This window comes from Ahaetulla prasina, chromosome 7 (assembly GCF_028640845.1).
Source record: "Ahaetulla prasina isolate Xishuangbanna chromosome 7, ASM2864084v1, whole genome shotgun sequence".
NCBI lineage: Eukaryota > Metazoa > Chordata > Lepidosauria > Squamata > Colubridae > Ahaetulla > Ahaetulla prasina.
In genome coordinates this window covers 62,676,535-62,699,309 of record NC_080545.1, presented here as the reverse complement: position 1 = coordinate 62,699,309, position 22,775 = coordinate 62,676,535, and the positions used below count along the sequence as shown (strand labels likewise).

At 37.8% G+C, this 22,775-nt stretch overlaps 1 protein-coding gene across 1 annotated transcript in view; it reads right to left on the bottom strand.

Moving 5' to 3' along the window:
- Nucleotides 1–11,245, bottom strand: part of UTP20 (UTP20 small subunit processome component) — a 91,055-nt gene extending 79,810 nt beyond the window's left edge. The window contains exons 1-6 of the mRNA XM_058189561.1: nucleotides 11,045–11,245; nucleotides 10,286–10,366; nucleotides 5,902–5,968; nucleotides 4,405–4,537; nucleotides 3,349–3,537; nucleotides 1,345–1,426 (exon numbers count right to left, since the gene is read on the bottom strand). Of these exons, the coding sequence (XP_058045544.1) occupies nucleotides 1,345–1,426; nucleotides 3,349–3,537; nucleotides 4,405–4,537; nucleotides 5,902–5,968; nucleotides 10,286–10,366; nucleotides 11,045–11,089 (597 nt within the window). The 5' untranslated portion in view covers nucleotides 11,090–11,245. The remainder of the gene's footprint in view (nucleotides 1–1,344; nucleotides 1,427–3,348; nucleotides 3,538–4,404; nucleotides 4,538–5,901; nucleotides 5,969–10,285; nucleotides 10,367–11,044) is intronic.
- Nucleotides 11,246–22,775: the final 11,530 nt, after the last annotated feature.

Sequence of the window (22,775 nt, the reverse complement as noted above, 5' to 3'; positions counted from 1 at the left end):
GCAGAGGAACAGGAGGACCCTGTTCCTAGTGCATACATGTGAAGAGCTGCCAGAAGGCAAGAGCAGCTGAAGAAAAAAGGACAACTCAGGAGTAAGGCCAGAAGATGATTGGCCACTTTCATAAGACTTAAAAGAGCAGCAACGAGCCATTGGGTACTTTGTAGAAAAGCAACGCTGATTTCCGTACTTCTTGTCAGCTCTTGAACTTTGTGGGGGTTTTGCCAAGAAAAGCCTTTGGCAGGTTGCCAAAGACATCAAAGGTTGGTAATAAGGCTGACGGACTGGTTATTAAGAATTTTGTTTTGGTCTAAGCTGAGAATGAATCAATTCTCAGCTGTTTTAATAAAATAAGTTGTTGAGGACTGAATTGTGTTTAGTAATCACTACTTGGGCCTTGGTCACAACAGGGAGATTGCCTCTTCTTCTTTTGCATCCCAAAACCCTATTTCCCTGGCCAAGCCCCCAGCCTGCAACCCTCTCACTGGAGCAAGACATGCAACTCAGTTTTACCCATGGAGGCCTCCCAGTGCAATGCTCTGCCATAGCTTTGGAGCAAACTCCAAACACCAGGATTGCAAGGCCAGAGGCTTAGAAGCCATGGAGGGAGCAGTTTGAATGTGCATCTGCAAGGCTTCCTTTTGAACCATGCTCACTGCCTGCTCCATAGCCCCAAGGTGAGCTGCGGAAGAGAGGGGCCCTCAGCTGCGAGGTGGCCTGGCAATGTGGGAAGGGCTGGGGCTAGCAAGAGTGTGCCTGAAACATATCCAGGCACCCGGAGAGTCAGAACTCCCAGCCGTTGCAGGATCAGCTGATCTGCGTGCCACAATTAAGGGGCCTAGCAGCCATGAGGTGACCACGCTCACATCCTTCTGCACCTCAAAAAAATTAAGACACCCCCAAAAAGAAGCCCTAGCTGTTTTTTGAGGAGGTCAAAATAAAATAAGACTCGGTCTTATTTCTGGGGAAACACGGTATATAAACTGGATATATCTTGGGCAGTTGCAAGTATTATATAATATATCTCTTATGTATATTGGGAGAGAAGAGCTACTTTTAATACTGTGACTTCCATATTATACTTTGAGAATTGATATTACTGCATAGTTATCTAATGAACCCTTGACTAAAACAGGATTATAGCTTCTAACATGTATTATTAAGAAGAGATTATCATTCATGGTAGAGTATGCTCTTCATGAAACAGAAATAGATGTCAGTGCCAAAGAGGTTCTTGGCAATTGTTTCCATTGACTTAAATACCATGGCCAACTGGTCTCAAGGAAAACTATCCCTTTCCCATTCATTCTTCCCAGTACTGCTCCCCCTGTCCATCACAGCACCTACCTTTCTCATCAGGAAAGTGAAGCTTTCTGCTGCAAAGTTTCTGATGTGCTGTTTGCGATGAGCCAGAAGGGTACTGTACAATCTGTAAACACAATATTTTCATGTACAAAAAAAAAGAATGAAAAGTAGCCAGGTCAACTGACTCTTTCAGCATCATTTTGCAGACTCACCAATCTAATTCAGGATAGGACATATTTTGTTATATGTATAAACAGAACACATACATCAAAGTAAGGTAGCTCATAAGAATGGGGAAAAATTGACACAGTTCACTTAGGTAGGGAAGAAACTGGTGACACAAATTGCAATGGTTGTTCTTAAGTAGTTCCATGAAACAACAGGAGTGGGGTGATCAGAAGATTAAAGAAAAATACATTCCTGTTAATATATTCCCATCAACTCACACACAAACACAAATACACACACACTCCAGAATGTAACAGAACAGTAATTAGTTATTCATTCATTATACTGGACATTTTTAAAACCTAATATCATACACATATAAGATATTAAACTAATACAGGTATGAAAGGCAAATGGAGCAATTAATGACTAAATAGTAATCTTGTTGTTAGTTGTGAAGTCGTGTCCGACGCATCACGACCCCATGGACAATGTTTCTCCAAGCCTTCCTGTCCTCTACCATCCTCTGAAGTCCATTTAAGCTCATGCCTACTGCTTCAGTGACTCCATCCAGCCACCTCGTTCTCTGCCGTCCCTCCTTCTTTTGCCCTCAATCTTTTCCAGCATTAGGCTCTTCTCCAGTGAGTCCTTCCTTCTCATTAGGTAGCCAAAGTATCTGAATTTCATCTTCAAGATATGGCCTTCCAAAGAGCAGTCAGGGTTAATTTCCTCTAAGACTAACCAGTTATCGCTTTGCAGTCCAAGGGACTTGCAGGAGTCTTCTCCAGCACCATAGTTCAAATATTCAAATATTTCAATATTTCATAGTTCAAATATTCAAATTGTAATCTATTAAATCTAAAATGGTTAAAATATCTGCACCAAAGTATTGGGTTTTCCATCAGAAATAGTTACATTTTGCTATCAGCACATAATTGTACCAGGTTGTAGGTATATTTCCATTACCTTCGATGGACACCCAATTCCTTACCAAAACCACATTCTGTGCCCGTCTGAAATCATAATTCTGAACATGCAAACATTTCTAAATTAGATATTAAAGGTTTTCATTCAAAAGTGTTCCCCAAATAGTTTACAATATGATATTTATATGATTAATGTGACAATTTTAATTTTCCTCTTAAGATAGGGTTCTGTTTAAAATTAATAAGTATTAGGAGAATTTTTATGGCTTGTACCAATTGATTTATGTTTATTTAGATTTATGGAAAGGTAGTTTGGTATAGCAGTTAGGGGACTGGACTGGAAAATAGAGACCATGTGTTCTAGTTCTCTTAGGCAGAAGAACTGGCTGAATGTCTTTGGGCCAGACATTTTCTCAACACAATGCATCTCCCAGGGTTGTTGTTATGGAGAAAATAGGAGTAGCAAGCATTAGTACACAATCTTGAGTTCTATAAAATGAAGGAGATATGTATGTTTAATTAATTGCATAGGTATTCTTACAAAGTTATTTTTTAAGATATGTATTTGCTTTTGGATATGGTAAAAGGTTCTAGTACACTAAGGACTTTGGTTAAAATTAATATCATAAGAAGACATGTTTAAGATTAATAACAGACCCTGATATTCGTTATGGAAGAGAGTTTCTTCTAGAACTAGATTCACATTGAGTTATGAAGTTAGGGTTCTAGTTCATTAAGGACTTTGGCTAAAATTAATGTTACAATAATTAGGGTGCATCTTAAGCTTAGGGTAGACTAACATATATATTACTATTAGTATTTCCAAGGTTAGATGTATAGCATATATTTTGCATGATCAGTAAAATGAATTAAGGATTAGCACTCAAATGATGGGAGTTAATGAAACTTGTATACTAAAATCCTCTGTAGTATTTTTGATCAAAATGCTTACCTGTAAATGTTGGTCATGTCCTTCACCATAAGCCTCCATAAGTATTTGTAAAGGTAGGAAAGTGATGTAAAGGCCCATTCTAACAACTCTGTGTCCTGAGTTTCTAACAGACTTGTAATGCAGAGAAAAAAATCTTGAAAATGTGGATAAAAATCTGTCTGAAGATCACGGGCCAGCTGTACCACCAAACTAGATTAAAAAACACATAGCTGTATTATGACTTGGTTTGCACACTGTATTAAGATATAGTTTGTTTAACTGAGTTACCCCTTAATTGGATAGGCTCACACAATATGTTCAGCTAAAAACTATGGTTTTCAGTTATAGTAAGTTGTATGGGGACTAAATCAGAATGAAACAAATAACATTATGACATAGTTCAATGTGTGAACACAGCCTGTAATAAACGTAGACATTCAACAATAGTTATAAATAGCCCTGAAAATTTTTGCTGGCCTACCATGTGCATTAGAGTGCAATGTATTTATATAATGTATTCTTATAGCTGAAACATTCCTCAGCTACAGGTAATATTAACTACAACAGTTTTGAGAAGCAGATATAATTCCTATTATTGCTCTACTATTAGTCAGTTGATTATATTATCGATATGTATGAAATATTTAATCTGCAGTATAGTACTTTTTCCCATCTGTTGCCCTTTTGATCCATTGGACCAATTTCTATCATCATTTGGTCATAAACATCTATAGAGAATATATCTGCTGATATCCAACACAGCTGGAAAACATCAGACTGGTGAGATGTATTCTACATTAAAATATGTGATTCATACAGACTGGTTACACATTGCACTGTAATTGATTTTACCTCATACTCTAAACCAAAAGTAAAGAAATCACATTATAGGTTAATGCATTGTGTGAACCCAATCAAAGTGTTGTAAATTAAGCAACAGAAACAATCATTAGGATTAAAAAAAATTAAAGGCACTCAGTACCACAGAACCATACTCTTTGTTTACAGATAAAAATACCCGCATGCTTATCTTGTGTCTGTGAAGAAAATGTATGTCTGATGACAACATATACTTACTCCAAAAGAGGTTGAAATGCAAGACTGTTTTTCACTTGCAGGTGGGTTTTCAAGCTTTTTACAATATCATTCTGATAGTATACTATTTGATTGAAAGACTGGCATTTGTTGACCACCTGTCTGTAGAATGTCACTATGTAAAAAAAAAACTGTTAGGGGGAAATCTGAGAAAGCAAAGTAATTTGTAACAGTTATAAATAATTCAAAGGATGGTACTTTTTGTCAGGGCTAAGGGACTAAGGGCTAATTATATACATTCAAGAGGATGAGTCAATAAGAATTACCAAGGGTAACTTCTTCATTCTTCCTACCTCTTATACAGAACATATCAGTAATCTTTCCATTTTAAAAATTAAAAATAAGTAATTCATTCTCTCTCTCTCTCTCTCCCCCCCTCTCTCTCTCAACAATTGTGGCAAGAAAGGTCGTAAAATGGAGCAACAATGTTTGTTTTTAAATCCAATTTAAAAAAATTTGGAGAAAAAAAAAATGTAGCAAAACTCATTTAACAAATGTTTCACTTAGCAACGAAAATTTTGGGCTCAAATGTGGTTGTAAATTGAGCACTACCTGTATTACTATACTGGTACCAGGAGATGATGATCCTGCACAAATGCAATAGTTATTATATTCCTGTCTAAAATGCTTGCTAATAAATGTTGTTAGCAAAGTTATTTAGACTATAATAATCCTATATGGTTTATATTTACATTATGTGTCACTAACAAGCAACATTTCAGCTATCTAGGTATTTATCAATTTACAGACAGGGAAACACATTGTTTTGGCAGACTACTTCTACACAGTATCTATCTATTTAGTCTGATGTTAAAACTGTGCAAAACCTGCTTGGTGTTCAATATATATATTGTATACACACACATATAGATATAGATGTGTGTGTGTGTGTGTGTGTGTGTGTGTGTGTGTGTATCTATATCTATATCTATATCTATATCTATATATCTTTGATCTTTTACACATACAGGAAAATATGGTTTATTTGATACAACAACCTGATGAAATGAATCCCATGACTAGAATTCAAGAGTTGAATGCAATGATTTCAATAAGAAAAAAAGGTAGTAGAAAGGGAGAAGTTGCATTGCATTTTAAAAAATCCACTCTTGCTCAAAAATCTAAATGGATGAATTAAGCAATGTTGTAGCAAGTTCTAGGGTTAAATTAAGTGAAGGAACCAACAAAGTAATAGTGCTTTTAGTATATTACCATCCATCCAATCTAAGGAGAGATGTGGATAATGTGGAAACTAATGTTATGTAGCCAAACATAATACTTCCAGAAAATTCCTGGCTGTCTTACAAGACAACTCTGTTTTTATAGAGGGAGGAGGAAGGCACAGAAAAACTATTTTTGACTTGATGCTAACCAGAAACTGACAACTTAGTTTAGAAACTGAAAGTAGCAGAAACAATGGGATAAAGTAACCATGTAAAACGCAATATGAAAAAAAAAATGGGGAAAAAAAGAGTATACCAAAATGCCATGTCAGATTCAGCTCTCTCCATTTCTCAAGTCCTTCATGAAAATAGGTCTCAACCTCCTACCAAAATCAATCATATACATTAATCAGTAGACATACATATTATTTTTCAAAGAATAAGGTATACAAGCAATCTTTTCTATGATAGATCAACATTTTGTGATATATAACAAAAAAACAACAACCCTGAAATATTCCAGTGGTTATTCTGTTGCATATATAATTTGAAATGATTTGCCAATGAATTATAAAAAGAACTGAAAATCCTAATAAATCAATGACAATGGCAATATTTATAATCAAATAGTAATGATTTGACAGTAGGAAGCCAACTGCCAATTTCTGTTATCGTAAGATATTAATTTCTTTCTATTGCTTGTTTTCATTGTTTTACTACCAAGAAAGAAAGAGTGAGAAGAAAAAAGCAGAGAAGAATAGGAACATTAGGAAGAGACTTTCTATGATTAATGTAAATTGTCACTAAAATTAATAGAAATGTTTTACAGCCTGATCTTTCATTACACTACATGAAATCACAAACATGTCAGCATTATATAAGACAATGGGATATGTAAATTTTCCTCAATTTTTTTAAAAATTGTTTCTTTTTTTTAAAACTAAACAATCGTATTCAGATGATTTTGACATGTTGCAGATCTGCCTAAAATAGGGTCTGCATCTATATTATAATTACTGCTGAATTGAAAGCAATAGTGTTTATGATAGCATTTAAGAGTAAATAATGAGAATCCATTTAATAAATTTTCTCAATTTAAGGTACATAGCCATGACAACAATTCTTCCATGATGCCATTATATATATATAATATACAAAACAAATATAACCCCCCCAAGCACATCCTAGATCTGACCAACCACTGCCTATCCAACACATACTTCATCTATAATGGACAAAAATACAAACAAGTAGAAGGAGCACCCATGGGATCACCCCTCTCACCTGTCATTGCCAATCTCTACATGGAACACTTTGAAACCCAAGCACTAGAAAAATCTGATCACAAACCCAAACTCTGGCTCAGATATGTAGACGACACCTTCATAATCTGGCCACACGGGAAAGAAAAACTTGACAACTTCCTCACACACCTCAATAGCCTACACCCCAAAATACAGTTCACCATGGAAACAGAAGTTAATAACCAACTTCCTTCCTGGATGTCTTAGTCTACAGAAACCCAATGGCTCCCTAGGACACACCATCTACCAGAAGAAAACACACACAAACCGCTATCTGCACGCACTCACACCACCACCCAGCACAGATCAACTCCGTAGCCAAGACACTCATCTCCAGAACAAAATGCTTAGCTGATGAACAACACCTAAAACCCGAACTAGACACTCTCACTAACGTACTAACATCCAATGGATTCCAAACAAATAAGATTACCAAGCTAATCCAAAAAGAACCCCCCACTAAAATCCAAGACAGAGAACAAGAAAACGGCACAGCCCTCCTCCCATATATAAAAGGCACCACAGACAGAATCAGCAAGATCCTCCACAAACACAACATCAAGACAGCATTCTGCACAAACAGAAAAATATCCACCATCCTAAGAAACCCCAAAGACAAAATTGAGTTAGAAAATCAAGGAGTATATGAAATCCCATGCACCGCCTGCCCCACCACATACATTGGACAAACCAACAGAAGAATAAGTGCACGATTGAAGAACACAAGAACTCATTCAAAAGAGGAACTAACTTCTTCCCTGGTCCAACACTTTAAAGTCACAGGACATGATATTGACTTTAAAAGACCAGAACTATCGCCAAAACTGAACACTTTAACAACAGAATAATCAGAGAAGCCATTGAGATAGAAAACGCCCACACAGCATGAACAAACGAGATGACACCTCCGCCTACCAGCCATTTGGAAACCCGCCTTATTGACAAACGAGTCCCTAACACGAGGAATGACACCAGACCCACACTCACAAGGTCCACACAGGATGTCACCACCACATCCACCCAGAAAGCAGACCCAAACCCACACTGATCATGAAGCACGACCAAGGACCAGAAGCCAGACCGCAGCTGCAACATTAGCCATTTCAAACCCCTCCAATCCATTCATGCAGCAGACTGACACCCACTATGAAGATGTAGCACGACCACAAAGCCAAACAACAGCTATGCAGCTCACCAGCTCAAATGCCCCTGCCGCACAGACCAGAGTGAGCACAACCACGCCCCCACCAACACAGGACACACCCCAGCCAATCAGAGCACAGAAAAACCCCCATCCAATCAGAGCACAGCCAAGCTCCCACCCAATCAGTTCAAACCCCCACCAGCAGTTAAAAGGAAGAAACAGCTGCGATCACACATTGCTCCCAGAAGCACGAAGCTGAAGCCTGAAGATGACGAATGAGACTTCGTCGAAACGTCGCCAAGACACTTCCAATCTTACACGGGAGAAAACCCGAACAACCAAAGACCTATATATATATATATATATACACATACATACACATACATACATACATACATATATATATATTTGTTTTCGTAGGTTTTCACGGGTATAAGTATGCAGGTTTTGGTATGTTCAGGTCTTTTCCCATGTAAGATTGGAAGTATTTAGGCAACGTTTTGATGAGATCTCACTCATCATCTTCAGGCTTTGGCTTTGTTCTTATGTGAGCAAAGTGTGGATTTTAACTGCTGTTTCTCTATAAATACTGGTGGGGGGGTATTTTTTAAATTGCAGGCCTAGCTGTTGCAAGCTGATTGGTTGGCTGTGTTGTTACATATTGATTGGTTAATGGAGTTTTTTGAATTGCTGGCCTAGCTGTTGCAAGCTGATTGGTTGGCTGTGTTGCTAATTGGTTAATGGGGTTGATGTTTGTGTGGGAAGTAGCATTTGGGGCCCTGGTCTGGTTCCGAGTTCGAGGTCTTGTCATGTGTGGATGTTTGTGTGGGAAGTAGCATTTTGGGCTCTGGTCTGATTTTGAGTTCGAGGTCCTGTCGTGTGATGGTGTCAATTTTTGTAGCTGGGATTCATTAGAATCTAGCTGGGATCCAGCTAGAAAACCAAGGCGTCTATGAAATACCTTGCAAAATCTGCCCAGCAACATACATTGGACAAACTAATAGGAGAATAAATGCACACATAGCAGAACACAAGATTGCAGTCAGAAAAGAAGAAAAAACTTCATCTCTTTTCCAACACCTTAAAGCAACAGGACATGACATTGATTTTGAAGGAACCAAATTAATCTCCAAAACTGAACACTATCACTAGAGAATAATTATGGAAGCCATAGAAATAGAGAAACACCCCCATAACACGAATAAACGTGATGATACCTCCCGCTTACCAAACATCTGGAAACTAGCACTATTCAAGAAACGAATCCCAGCTACAAAAATTGACACCAACACACGACAGGACCTCGAACTCGAAACCAGGCCAGAGCCCAAAATGCTACTTCCCACACAAACATCCACACATGACAAGACCTCGAACTCGGAACCACACCAGGGCCCAAAATGCTGTTCCCCACACAAACATCAACACATAATAGGATCTTGAACTCGGAACCAGACCAGGGCCCAAAATGCTACTTCCCACACAAACATCTACCCCATTAACCAATTAGCAACACAGACAACCAATCAGCTTGCAACAGCTAGGCCAGCAATTCAAAAAACTCCATTAACCAATCAATATGTAGCAACACAGCCAACCAATCAGCTTGCAACAGCTAGGCCTGCAATTCAAAAAACACCCCCCTACCAGTATTTATAGAGAAACAGCAGTTAAAATCCACACTTTGCTCACATAAGAACAAAGCCAAAGCTTGAAGATGATGAGTGAGATCTCATCGAAACATTGCCTAAATACTTCCGATCTTACACAGGAAAAGACCCGAACATACCAAAACCTGCATATACATATACATATACACACACACACACACACACACACACACACACACATATAAAAATATATAATTTATGCACACACGCGCGCACACACACACTTGTAATTTGAGATGTGGTACAATGAGGCCCGTAGGTGTTTCTGCTATAGTTCCTCTTCTGTACGGTGGAGCTACAGAACTTCTTTAATGTATACCTCAAACTTTCTATTAACAGTGGCACTAAAGATAGCTAATTGCATCATGGGAATAATATAAGAAAGTACCAAAAAGGGATAGTAATCTTGTTAGCAGACTTGGAGAGAGGGAGGACGATATCAGCTGAGATGAAAGAATCCTAAAGAGCAGCTATTTCAGCAAGTAAACAAAATAAGACAGAGAACTGTGTCTATCACTAAGGAATATGATATATGACAATATTCTCACAAAGACAATATGACTTTAAGACTGTTGGTCTTACCTCAGCATAGCTTCCTGTTCTATCAATGCGATGTATAATGTCAATGTTTACATTGCTTAAACGTTCTGAAAAAGTGAGGAACTACAAGAAAAAACAGAAGATACTCTGGCTGAATATCAGTAATTCATGAAATCACATTGTAAAAAAAAAATACTTTGTCATTTGGGTCAACTGACCCAAATGTCATTTGATGCCACTGCATCTTTAAAATATTTTTCTTATAATGGCATGATGCTTGAAAACACATGGCCTATACATACACTATAATATTCTGATATTGACACATATGTCAATGTGAATTAGTCCTTTTTTGCACTTAACCAAATATTCCACATTCTGGATAATAATTAATAGTAATAGTATGCTATAAGCCTATAATAGTGACACAGTTGGCTGAAAAACTTGCTCCAGTCCCCAAATAGGAGCCTTCCCAATCTAGTACTTTAAATTGTTCTGTCTGGACGAATTTGCTCAATTCACCCACTTGTTGATGATTCCTCTGTTAAACTAAACATTATTATAATGTATATTGGATGGCCAACCAGAATGGCCATTATTTTCATTCGCAAACTAATGATTTAGCTAGTCTTTAGCATCGCAAAAGACATCTATTAATTGCATAATTCTAATATGAAAATAGATGTCACAATTTCAGGTCTAGCTCAATAACGTATCAAGGATTAAATTAACAGGACGCCTGTATTAATTCTCCTTTGCGGTAAATCAAATATTAAATTGATCTGGCACCCCGTGTCTTACCCGATGCGTGTTCTCAGTCTTATGAGCTGACGATTTGGTCTTCATGTGCTCGAAAATTTAAACAAAACAAAAAGCTATTTTGGGAGACGATGACGACAAACTAAGCAAGAAAGCTTGCAAAAAACGATGTATTCGGTCGGACACCCGTACAAACATGTGGCTCTTCAGCTCCAGGAGGCTACCATCTTGACTGAGGGATTCTGGGATACGGCTATCACGTGACACGTAAGCCGGAAAACAGAACCGTGGAAGGAAAACTCGACGCGGTGATGTCGTTTTACAAACCTTTCTGAGTCTCTGGGACAGATAATCCGAAGGAGTTTGTGCCTTTCAATAACTTTTGTCAGTTGAAGAAAACATTACTAGACTCCTAATTTTCTGACGTTATAACTTAATACGGCTCTTCTTCTGTAGAGGCTGGTCTCCGTGTGCCTTGCTTGGCTACGAGAGAGCGTGCTTGGGAATAGATCCTTCAACAGGATCTATGTTTAACTCATAGAATCATCTATTGCAATGTCCTTCCTGTTGAGGATTACTTCAGCTTCAATCACAACAATACAAGAGCAAAAAATAGATTTAAACTTAACGTTAACCGCTTCAATCTTGATTACAGAAAATATGACTTCAGTAACAGAGTTATTAATGCTTGGAACACACTACCAGACTCTGTGGTATCTACTCAAAATCCCCAAAAGTTTAACCAAAAACTGTCTACTGTTGACCTCACCCCGTTCCTAAGAGGTCTTTAAGGGGCGTGCATAAGAGCACAAACGTGCCTACGGTTCCTGTCCTACTGTTTCCTTTCATTATATCCAATTTATATAGCTATTTCATAGTTATACTCATATATATGCTTATATATTATATAGTTACTTTATGCTTATGCTTATATATACTGTTGTGACTAAATAAATAAATAAATAAATAAATAAATAAATAAATAAATAAAATAAAATAAAGCAAAAGGCTGAATCAAATCCATTAAGATTAAACCGAGTAACTGGTGGGTGGATTCTGAGATAGATTCATAGATAGGGGGTCCCTGGGAGTCCAATCCAATAAATAATTGGACAAACGATTAAACACTATAATGGGAATCTTGTACTATTGGTAGTCTGATTGCTATCAATGATTAGTTTGGGGCTGGAGTTGCCGTGGTTTTTGCAAGAACATTTCTAAGATAATACTGAAAAATCTACAGTCCGATAGATTTACAGTAATTAAAGCTATAATTAAGTCTCGACCTTGGGGACAAAGAAAGGTTGACGCCTGTTCTGAAAATAAAGTTGTAGGCTGGCAAGGAAGTATTTTCATCAAGATTGTGTGTGTACATATTTGCATATTTTATTTATTTATTAATTTATATCCCACCTCTATTCACTTTTCTTTTGTACAACTCAAGGAAGTGGATATAATGCTCCCTCCCTCTTCCTCACAAAAACTTTGTGGGATTGGGTTGGGCTGAGGGAGACTGACTCAAAGTCATCTACCCAGCTTCTGTGCCTGAGGGAGGATTATAACTCACAGTCTCTCTGTTTTTAGTCTAGGACTTTTTAACTGCTGTTATCATATTTTACATTACAATGTATTAGACTTTCTAACAATAAAAAAATTTAATGTATTTGGCATCTGGATACTTGACAACATTCTGATTTCAATGAGTTTAAACTGCAGATATATTAATAAAAAATTTAAACAGAAGTAGTAGTAAAGCATGGAATGTTGCTGTAGGAGGAGAAGAAAAACAATGCACAGTTTGTCAAACTAAACTTGCCATTTTTGTGACACCAAGACAGACAGAGGCATGCCTTATAAGCAGAGGCATTAACCATTAGTATGCTTTTCTGTAACTACTATATACCTTACTACTAAAAGAAAATTCATCAATTCTGTAAAAGTAGGAAGTATAATTAAATTCTTATGTGATTTCTTGTACTTCTTTACATAAACTCAATATAACAATAAAAGGTTTAGAAGTCAATATAATGCCACACAATGGGACAATTTTTTTTAAAAGGTCACAAGTAAATTAGAGCCAGTATCTGTGAAATACAGCTCAGTAAGCCATTATCAGAAAGTGAGAGAAGCATATCAACATCTTTTTTTTGTTTTTTGTTTTGTTTACATTTATATCCCGCCCTTCTCCGAAGACTCAGGGCGGCTTACAGTGTATAAGGCAATAGTCTTATTCTATTTGTATATTATCAGATTGTTAGCATATCAAACTTTGAGAACCAAAAAAACTGCAGAAAACAAATCTTAAAGACCAAAAGGAACCATGATCACAAATGCGATGAGGGCAAATTATTTTATTTTTCAATATAGCTTTGCAATTAGCAGAACACTGTGTTCGTAAGTTACTGAGTCTAGCTGCTTTATTACCTTAGGGCAAGTGTGTCAAACTGTGTCATCACAACAGTGTCACGTGACATATCAGGACTCCCTCCCCCCTTTGCTAAGCTGGGCGTGATGTATCCAGCCCATGGGCCGTAAGTTTGACAGCCCTGCCTTAGGGCCTTAGGGAAAATAGGGAAAGGAGTCCCAAAACAAGTGGGTACTTGTTTTCCCATCATAAAATCCCATCTTTTTTAACTTAGCTTGTCCAAGATGCCCAGTCACTGTCATCTGTAAATACTTCATCAAATTAGTGGGAGGAACTTGAGTCTGTGCACAAAGAAAAAAAGGAGTACTTAATTAAAAGTGGAGCTAAAAAAGATTAAGAGTAATTAGATAATTGTATAATTAGCAATAGTAATAGCACAGATTTATATGCTGCTCCACAGTGCTTTACAGTACTCTCTGAGTGGTTTACAACATCAGCATATTTCCTCCAACAATCTGGGTCTTCATTTTGCCAACCTTGGAAAAATGGAAAGCTGAGTCAACCTTCGGGCAGTCAGGATTGAACTCCTACTGGGCAGAGTTAGCCTGCATTCTAACCACTGTACTACCACAAGTCCACCATTCTAACCACTGTGCCACCATAATTAACACACTGGAGGGGGTCTATTAAGGATAATGTGCCCCATTTTCCTCTATGCTCTCCTGTTCATACACATAACATGACATAGTAAAGTTTCAGGTTTTAAAGAAAGTCTCTAAACTTCTCATTTCCTTCCCTAGTTCCCTCTGGCTATTTTTCAGAACTTTTTTCTCATCTTCTGAGGTAGCCTAGTTCAAGAGTATTATCTTTTTTTTTAACATCCTGTGGTATGGAAGGTCTGGTGTAAGAGCTGGTGCTGTCTCATAAAGCTTTTGATAGCTGATAGGCAAGACATATAAATAATAGATGTTCATAAGTAGAACTTTCAGTAGTTTACTATATAACTTTCAAGTCCTTCCCAAGGCTTTTCAGTTTGGATCTGATTCCTGAAGAAAGAACATTGGCTATTATTATCCAGGAAAACTTTGTTGTTGTTTGTTGTTCCTTTTGATGAAATGGAGCTCCATTAGCTGAAGATATAAAAGATTATGTTCTGTATTCAATTCTTTATTCAATTCCTCAACGTACTTGGCTGAAGTCACTGATATCTATGGAGATCCTCAATCATTCAGGTCATGGTGGTCCCAAAGGTGCTTTTTTAAAAGGCAACTGGTCTTTATTTGTTTTTGCTTGAAGACGTTTCACTTCTCATCCAAGAAGCTTCTTCAGTTCTGAATGAATGGTGAAGAATGGAAGGATTTATATTCTTTGCAGTCATCTGGTTATTAGCACTCTGAGAGTCATTGAGGCCTGACGCTTGTTTCCTTTGTCTCCTTTGTCTCATTGGACTGAACTGCAAGCTCCATGTTGATTGCTGCCACTGCCTTCACGCCCCAATCCCTAAAGCTTCTCATTCAAACCAGCCACCCAGCAGCAAGCAGGAGGCTGCAGCGATACCGCCCAGGTCAGGACCAAATGAGGTCTGCAGGGACGCTGGCTTTGTAGCAGAAAAGCAGCAATTTTTTATTCAGAATGCTGGCGAAACTGTTATCCTTAGATCTCAGACTGTGACAGGTTCACCAGCATCTGAGTGAAAGAATGCTACTTTTCTGCCACATGGGTCAGCCTGCTCTGGAACTCTGGAAATCTTCAAAAGGTAAATGAGTGATCGGAAATGGGGTGGGGTGGATCAAATGAAATCTGCGAGGCTAGCAAAACAGGCTCAGTGCCTTGGTGAGGCAGAATGAGGGAGGAATAGGCATGGGGCATATTGCAGCGTCTCTATGATTGGTCATAAGGATGAACAACCGGTGTGGTATTGCAACATATGTAACTTCGGGACCAGGAAGTAAGTACTTGGGGGGGGTTCAATTCTGAATGGTCACTAAGTGAAATGTTATAACTCAAGGAATACCTGTACTCTCATCCTGGTTTCCAAGAAATCCTTAATCAAGGAGTTGAATGACTACAGACCAGTTGCTCTGGCATCTGCAGTTATGAAAACCTTTGAAAGCTTAGTGTTGGCCCACCTGAAAATCATCATGGATCCACTGCTGGACCCTTTGCAGTTTGCCTGTGCAAGTAGATCAGCAGATGATGCTACTAATATGGTGCTACACTACATCTTGCACCATTTTGAATCCTCAATGACCTATGCAAGGTCCTATTTGGAGACTTCAGCTTGGCATTCAATACTATCATCCTAGAAATTCATCACTCTAAACTAACTCAGCTAGCTGTGTCTGTCCACACTTGTAGGTGGATTATAAGCTTTCTGACAGATAGAAAGCAGCAAGTGAAAATATCAGACAGGAATCAGGTGTGGCTTGGTACAAACAAAGAGCCGGAGTCCAGGTTATCTTTCTTAAAACAAAAGCACATTTATTCAGCTGAACAAAGATGGGTCCTCCCATAAATTGGAAGAACCCTGAATGCAATTTGAAGCAAGTATATATAAAGGTAAAGGTTCCCCTTGCACATATGTGCTAGTCGTTCCCGACTCTAGGGGGCAGTGCTCATCTCCATTTCAAAGCTGAAGAGCCAACACTGTCTGAAGACATTTCCATGGTCATGTGGCTGGCATGACTAAATGCCAAAGCCACACAGAACGCTGTTACTTTCCCACCAAAGGTGATCCCTATTTTTCTACTTGCATTTTTACGTGCTTTCATTGGTAGAAGCTGGGACAAGTAACAGGAGCTCACCCCGTTACACGGCACTAGGGATTTAAACCATTGAACTGCTGACCTTTCGATTGACAAGCTCAGTGTCTTAGCCACTGAGCCACCATGTCCCTCTCAAGTATATATAGATTTCTTATTTTTACTTGATTACCTAAGAGGAAATCAGCACATGGTGGATAAGGTATAGACGTTATAAAAAATAGTCATGTATTGTTTGAATCACATATTTAACCCACAGGCTTATGGTTTCTTATGGAACTTTCCACAGCTCTAAACGCCAGTAGGACCTGACCTTTAATTCTGCCATTTCAACATAAGAACTTTTTGACCCATTATCAAAATTATCAAAATCCTGATCAACAAAGCTAGATAAACTCATATTGAATACCTGTTCAACAGCCCACTGGGCTGTGTGCTCTCTCTCTCCATTACTCTTTTCTCTATGTATCAATCACTACATCTCAAAGGATCCCTCAGTTAAAATATGGACGTTTGTAGATGTCATTGGTCTCATTCAAGATGGTGATGAGTCTGCACATAGATGAGAGGTTGAAAAACTGGCCCTGTGGTACAGTTGGGACAATCTGGAGCTGAACACACTTAAAACTGTAGAGATGAAAGTGGATTTTAGGAGGAGCCTTCCTATTCTACCACCTCTTACAATATTAGACAATACAGTATCAACAGTAGAAAGCTTCAGGTTTCTGGGTTCTATAATCTCCCAGGATTTGAAATGGACACCTACAGTAATATTGGAACCATCATTAAAAAGGCACACAAAGAATGTTCTTCCTGCATCAACTCAGAAAATTCAGACTATCCCAGTAGCCGTTGATACAATTATACAAAGGAATTATTGAGTCTGTCATTTGTGCTTCTGACTGTCTGGTTTGGTACAGCAACCAAACAGGCATCAACAGATAGTTAGGATTGCAGGAAAAACAATTGCAATTAGCCTGACTTCCATTGAGCACCTGTATGCTGCATGGATCAGAAAGAGGGCTGACAAAATATCAGGGGTGGGTTCTACTTACCTTTACTACCGGTTCACATCGTGCCCGCAGTTCTATTCCTTCTTTCACAATGCTTCCATTTCCCAGTTCTATTCCTTCTATTTTTTCCATTTTTTCTCGCTGCATGGATAGCATAACACATTTTTCAAGTCCAAAGCTCATTTTGATGTCGCTACTGAAGTTGAACTGTGCTGAGTATTGATTCAAGTTCAGTGGGGCTTTTCGCATATAGTTTTAAGTTATCCATGTATAATAGATGGTTTATCTTGCCATGTTGGCTTGAGATTTGGTATCCCAGTTTTGTGTTTCGTACTATTATTATTGGTGAAATTAATGCAATGTTGAACAGTAGTGGCGAAAGTGAGTCCCCTTGGAAGATTACTCATCTGATGTTGACTTCACCAATGTTCTCCCCATTTGCTGTTAGAACTGTTTTCCATTTTTGCATATTTGCTTTCAAAAATGTACAAATATTCTTGCTGATTCCAAAGTTTTCTAGACAGGTGTTAATCCAACTGTGGGGTAATAAGTCAAATGCCTTCTTGTAATCATTCTATCCCATATTTAAATTCATTTTTCTTTGTTTTGTATTTTTAGTACCATTTTGTCAATGAGCAGTTGATCTTTTGTTCCTTTTGATTTTTTTATAATTTCTCTTTTGTTCTACTGGATACAAACTGTTTTCCATCAGATGATTGAATTATTATAATTATTATTATTATATTTTCATTGAACATGAAACTCAGTCAACTGCTCATTTAAAAATGTATCACAAACATTATTGATTGGCACTGATGGTTGATACGGGTTGCTTCCAATATCCTAGGTATCAACCAAGTATCTTCTTAAAATGTACGATGTTCCAAGTAGCATAGTTTTTTGCAATTCTGCTTATATTATTGCAGGAAGCTGCAATTTCTTGATGTATTGTTATTATTTATTCATTAAACATGAAACTCAGTCAACTGAACATTCAAAAATGCATCACAAATCCACTGACTGGTGCTAATGGTTGATATGAGTTGCTGCCAGGATCCTAGGTATCAACCAAGTACCTTCTTAAGATGTACAATGTTCCAAGTAGCACAGTTCTTTGCAGTTCTGCTGGTGTTATTGCAGGAAGTTGCAACTTGTTGATGTATCTTATAAAATTATTGGACATGGTATTATTATTATTATTATTATTATTATTATTATTATTATTATTATTATTATTATTATTATTATTATTTTTGACTACCTTCTCCTATTCATATTTTAATTACCTTTTTTTTTTATTTGCATTTATATCCCGCCCTTCTCCAAAGACTCAGGGCGGCTTACACTATGTTAAGCAATAGTCTTCATCCATTTGTATATTATATACAAAGTCAACTTATTGCCCCCAACAATCTGGGTCCTCATTTTACCTACCTTATAAAGGATGGAAGGCTGAGTCAACCTTGGGCCTAGTGGGACTTGAACCTGCAGTAATTGCAAGCAGCTGTGTTAATAACAGACTGTCTTAGCAGTCTGAGCCACCAAAGGCCCTGTATATACATGTTATTTCATGTATATACAGTATGTATATACATGTATATACATGTATATACATATTATAGCCATGTATATACATGTTATTTGTATGTACAAATAGCAAGTTTATATATACACTGATTATATTACCATGTTGTTGTATGTACAGATAGTTCTCGAGTTATGATGTAATAGTGCCTGCCCATTCCATTTGTAACCCAAGGATTTGTGGAAGTGAATCTCATACCTTGAACAGAATCACTTCCTCCTTTTGCCCATGTATTCACTAATCGAATGCGAGGCTTGTTAAGTGCACGAGGTATTTCAGGGTGGAGAAGGCCATGCGGGGGGCTATTGATGGAACAGGCCATCTGCCTCCCCTGAACCATTGAAATCTCTCATTTCCCTACAATTGCTTTCTCCCCCAATGTGCTGCGCCAGGTCACTTACAATCTCTTTCCATTTATGACTGTATGACTATAACTTGTTGCTGGCAATCCTTATGATTTATATTGATATATTGACCATCAATTGTGTTATAAATATTGTACCTTGATGAACGTATCTTTTCTTTTATGTACACTGAGAGCATATGCACCAAGACAAATTCCTTGTGTGTCCAATCACACTTGTCCAATAAAAATTCTATTCTATTCTATTCTATTCTATTCTATTCTATTGTAAAGATCTAGCAAGCAGTCTCCTCTCCAGCCTCTCAGCCACGTGCACCCTCTGCAGTTCTATTTGGGCCTCCGCAGGTCTCGCCTGGCCCTGTTGTGTCTCGTCCAATCTCACCTCAGCCGGGGTCTTCTTATCTGCTTCCGAACACGGAAGAAAAAATACCTCCAGCCCCCAGCTCTGGCTCCATGCCCAGGCAAACGGAGCAACTAGACCCCTCCCCCTCCTCCACAGCATGTGAGCCTGAGGAAGGTTTATTACCAACAGCTGCCGACTGGAGTGACCCTCGTGTCAGAAGACTTGATAGGCGGAGGCAACAGAAGGAAGGGAGGGGCAGGCCTGGATAAGTGCTGAGTCATGGAGCCACACCCCATGGCCTATATAAAGGATCTGCTTTCTGGCATTCTCTGAGTCAGGCAAAGTCTAAACATATCTTGCTGAAGTCACTTTCTGGTCTCCTGCCTGCCTTGAGGACTTTGCTAGGACTTTGGCAGAGCTGCAGAGGCACACCTGATTCGGATTTCCCTGACCCGGCCGTCAGCGGAGGAGTGGGACACAACAGGCCCATTGCAGGCCAAAATGGAGCTTCCAGGGACAGATTGCTAAGGGAATGCTCATAACCCGGGGATTACCTGTACACTGAGAGGGTCAAACACTGTGGAAAATAGTAGATTCAGGCAGTTTAATGAGTATAAAGATTTATTGCAAGCTTAAGCTTTCTACAAGATTCTCAGCTACTAACAGTCAAAACAAAATGGCGCTACATAAGGAATTTAAAGTGGGTTGGACTTAGTGGGTGTGCAGGAACTCATGACTGATGAGTCATGATGAGGGGTCAAATCATGACTGATTAGTCATGATTTGACCCCTCCCTTGGACTCAGTCTGGTTATTTCCTATATTCAGCTTATGCACTAGAGACAAATTCCTTGTATGTCCAATTACATTTGGCCAATATTCTATTCTGTTCTGTTCTGTTCTGTTCTATTCTATTTTCTATTAAACGTTAACATTTCACATTTGTTGCCTTGTCCCTGAATATTATTATGTTGCCATTAAAATTATTCATTTGCTTTGTTAAATAAAGTTATTGCAGCTTCTATCACCCTTATGTTTTATTGCCTTCCAATGCACAAACTTTCCCATTTTACGGTGTCAAAATACCAGCAAAGGAAAAATGGAGGGAGAGGAGCAAAGGAAAAAAGAGCATCAACAAACTTTGCAAGTATAATACTATTAAATCAGATCTTACTTAAGGCTAACTCTTCAAATGTAATTTGTGTCAAACAGACTTCTTATAGTTAAAAAAAAACTTTGTAAAGCAACAAATTTTAATTCAAGGAAATCAGAATCATAAGGAATTAGACAGTTCAAATAAACAATTGATTTCCTTTTATTCTAATTTCTGCTTTTATAAAGTAACTCAGTTATGGGGAAAAGTTAAATAGAGACAATACTGGGAGTGACTGTAACTGTCTTAATGTAGTAACAGAAAAGCAATAATTTAAGGAGAAAGCAACAACTAATTTGACAACAAGAGCTGGCAACTGAGGACAATCATCAACCTCAGATTAACAACAGGAGGAATTAAGAGAACTGATCTCTATAATTATCTTCCTGGTCACCTCTCTCAGTCACCTTTCTCAGTTCTTTCACTTAAATTAACCTATAGTTAGCAATCTGGTTAAATCATAAATCTGTTTTTGTAAAATTAAAAACCTTAAGCAAACAAAGAAACAGTCTAAAAGCCAAAAGGATAAAGTTCAAATAGATGTAAATGATCCCTTGCCATTAAGGTTTAAAAGCATTTGAACAGAACTGGATGTGACATTTCAGCTCTTTGCTTCCCAGAACTGGACACTAATTATAATTTTGGCGATATTCATAAGGACTTTCTATTTTTCTACATATTACTGAATATATTTTAAAAACCAACTCATTAAAAACAAAGAAATATATAACACAAAAGACTGTAACTTTACTGGGTAATAAGAATAAAATACACAGTGTATGACAGCAAAAACAGCGTGATATCAGGTTTTTCCTAACAGGATTCTCAGGAAGCAGTTAAGTGGGCAATCAAAAATCCAGAAACTTGTGATAATTCAATTTTTATGGCAGTAAAGATAAGAAGCTATAATAACAAACTTTCGATGACTTATACAGCTTTGTACAGAAGCAAGATTTATTTATACAGTGTTCAAATTTCTATGCCTCCTTTTTTCTGACCACAATATGTAAAGAGCCAGAAGTAATTATTTTGTGTGCAGGAGATACAGTTTTTATTTGTTCTTGTTCTAGTAATGGCCTGTTCTAATATGGTTTTCTTTCACTCATGTGACAACTAACTTTCACAAGAGATCATTGTCTAAAGGTTTATGAATACTCAGCCCCATAGATCTAAGCAAAACAGTTTGGCTTTAATACAGATTAATTTTACTTATTAGTAGACCATGTTTACATCTATCAGACATCATAAAGTTGGAGGTAATTCATTTTAGTGAAGGATCAAGCAGACTTCTCCGGCATTGCACATCAGGGAATGTATGTATTTGTCATTCTGGGATGGTTGCATAGATGTTCCATTTATATTTCTGTAAATGTAATGCTCTGGCTAGGAGGCACTCAAATAGCAAAGCACAGAACAGGAAGTTGGCTCAACCAATCAGCACATAGGACATGTACCTCCACACAATTAGAATTTGGGAGATGTCTGTGTTGAAGGTCTGCAGCCTATGCTTACCAAACAACCCCTATATGCAATTGCAGGTAATTCTATATCAAGCTTAAGTTTATATATCATTCTAAACATTGTTCAGAATTGTTTATTAACTAAACCATAATTGGCTGAATTTACATGATTTATGGGCTGTTTAACATAGTTTATAACCTCATCAGTTCATATATTGCCAACCAAATCATATTAAAAACCTTGCCTTGCAAATATTAGCTTGGCTGAGTGTAATATGAAGAATCATTCACAAATATTCTACCTGGTTCTAGAGAAACCAGGGAAAGATTGATTCATTCCTGCATTGGTATAAGAGGAGGAAATGGAGGAATCAATTCACCAGCAGAGATTAAATGGCAAATACACAAACAAACACCTTTTGAACCCAAAGATGGTATCAGTCAGACAATTTAAATGAATAAATTAATGGAGGCTATGGATTCTTGGCAGTATGCTTAATCCACCTGCAAGACGAGGCCCTGGTTCTCAGGATATATTACATTACAACTGTGTTGTGGGGATGAAGGAATCCAACGCTTGAATAATAAGAGACAGTAGCTGGGTGGAAGCAGGGATGACTATGCCACTCCACGCCCTCAGATCACCACTTGTATTCCACAGTTGAGAAAGTCTTCCTGGTCTGGACCGGTTGGGGCTGTTCTCTCTTTCCCTCCCCTTTCGATGCTCGG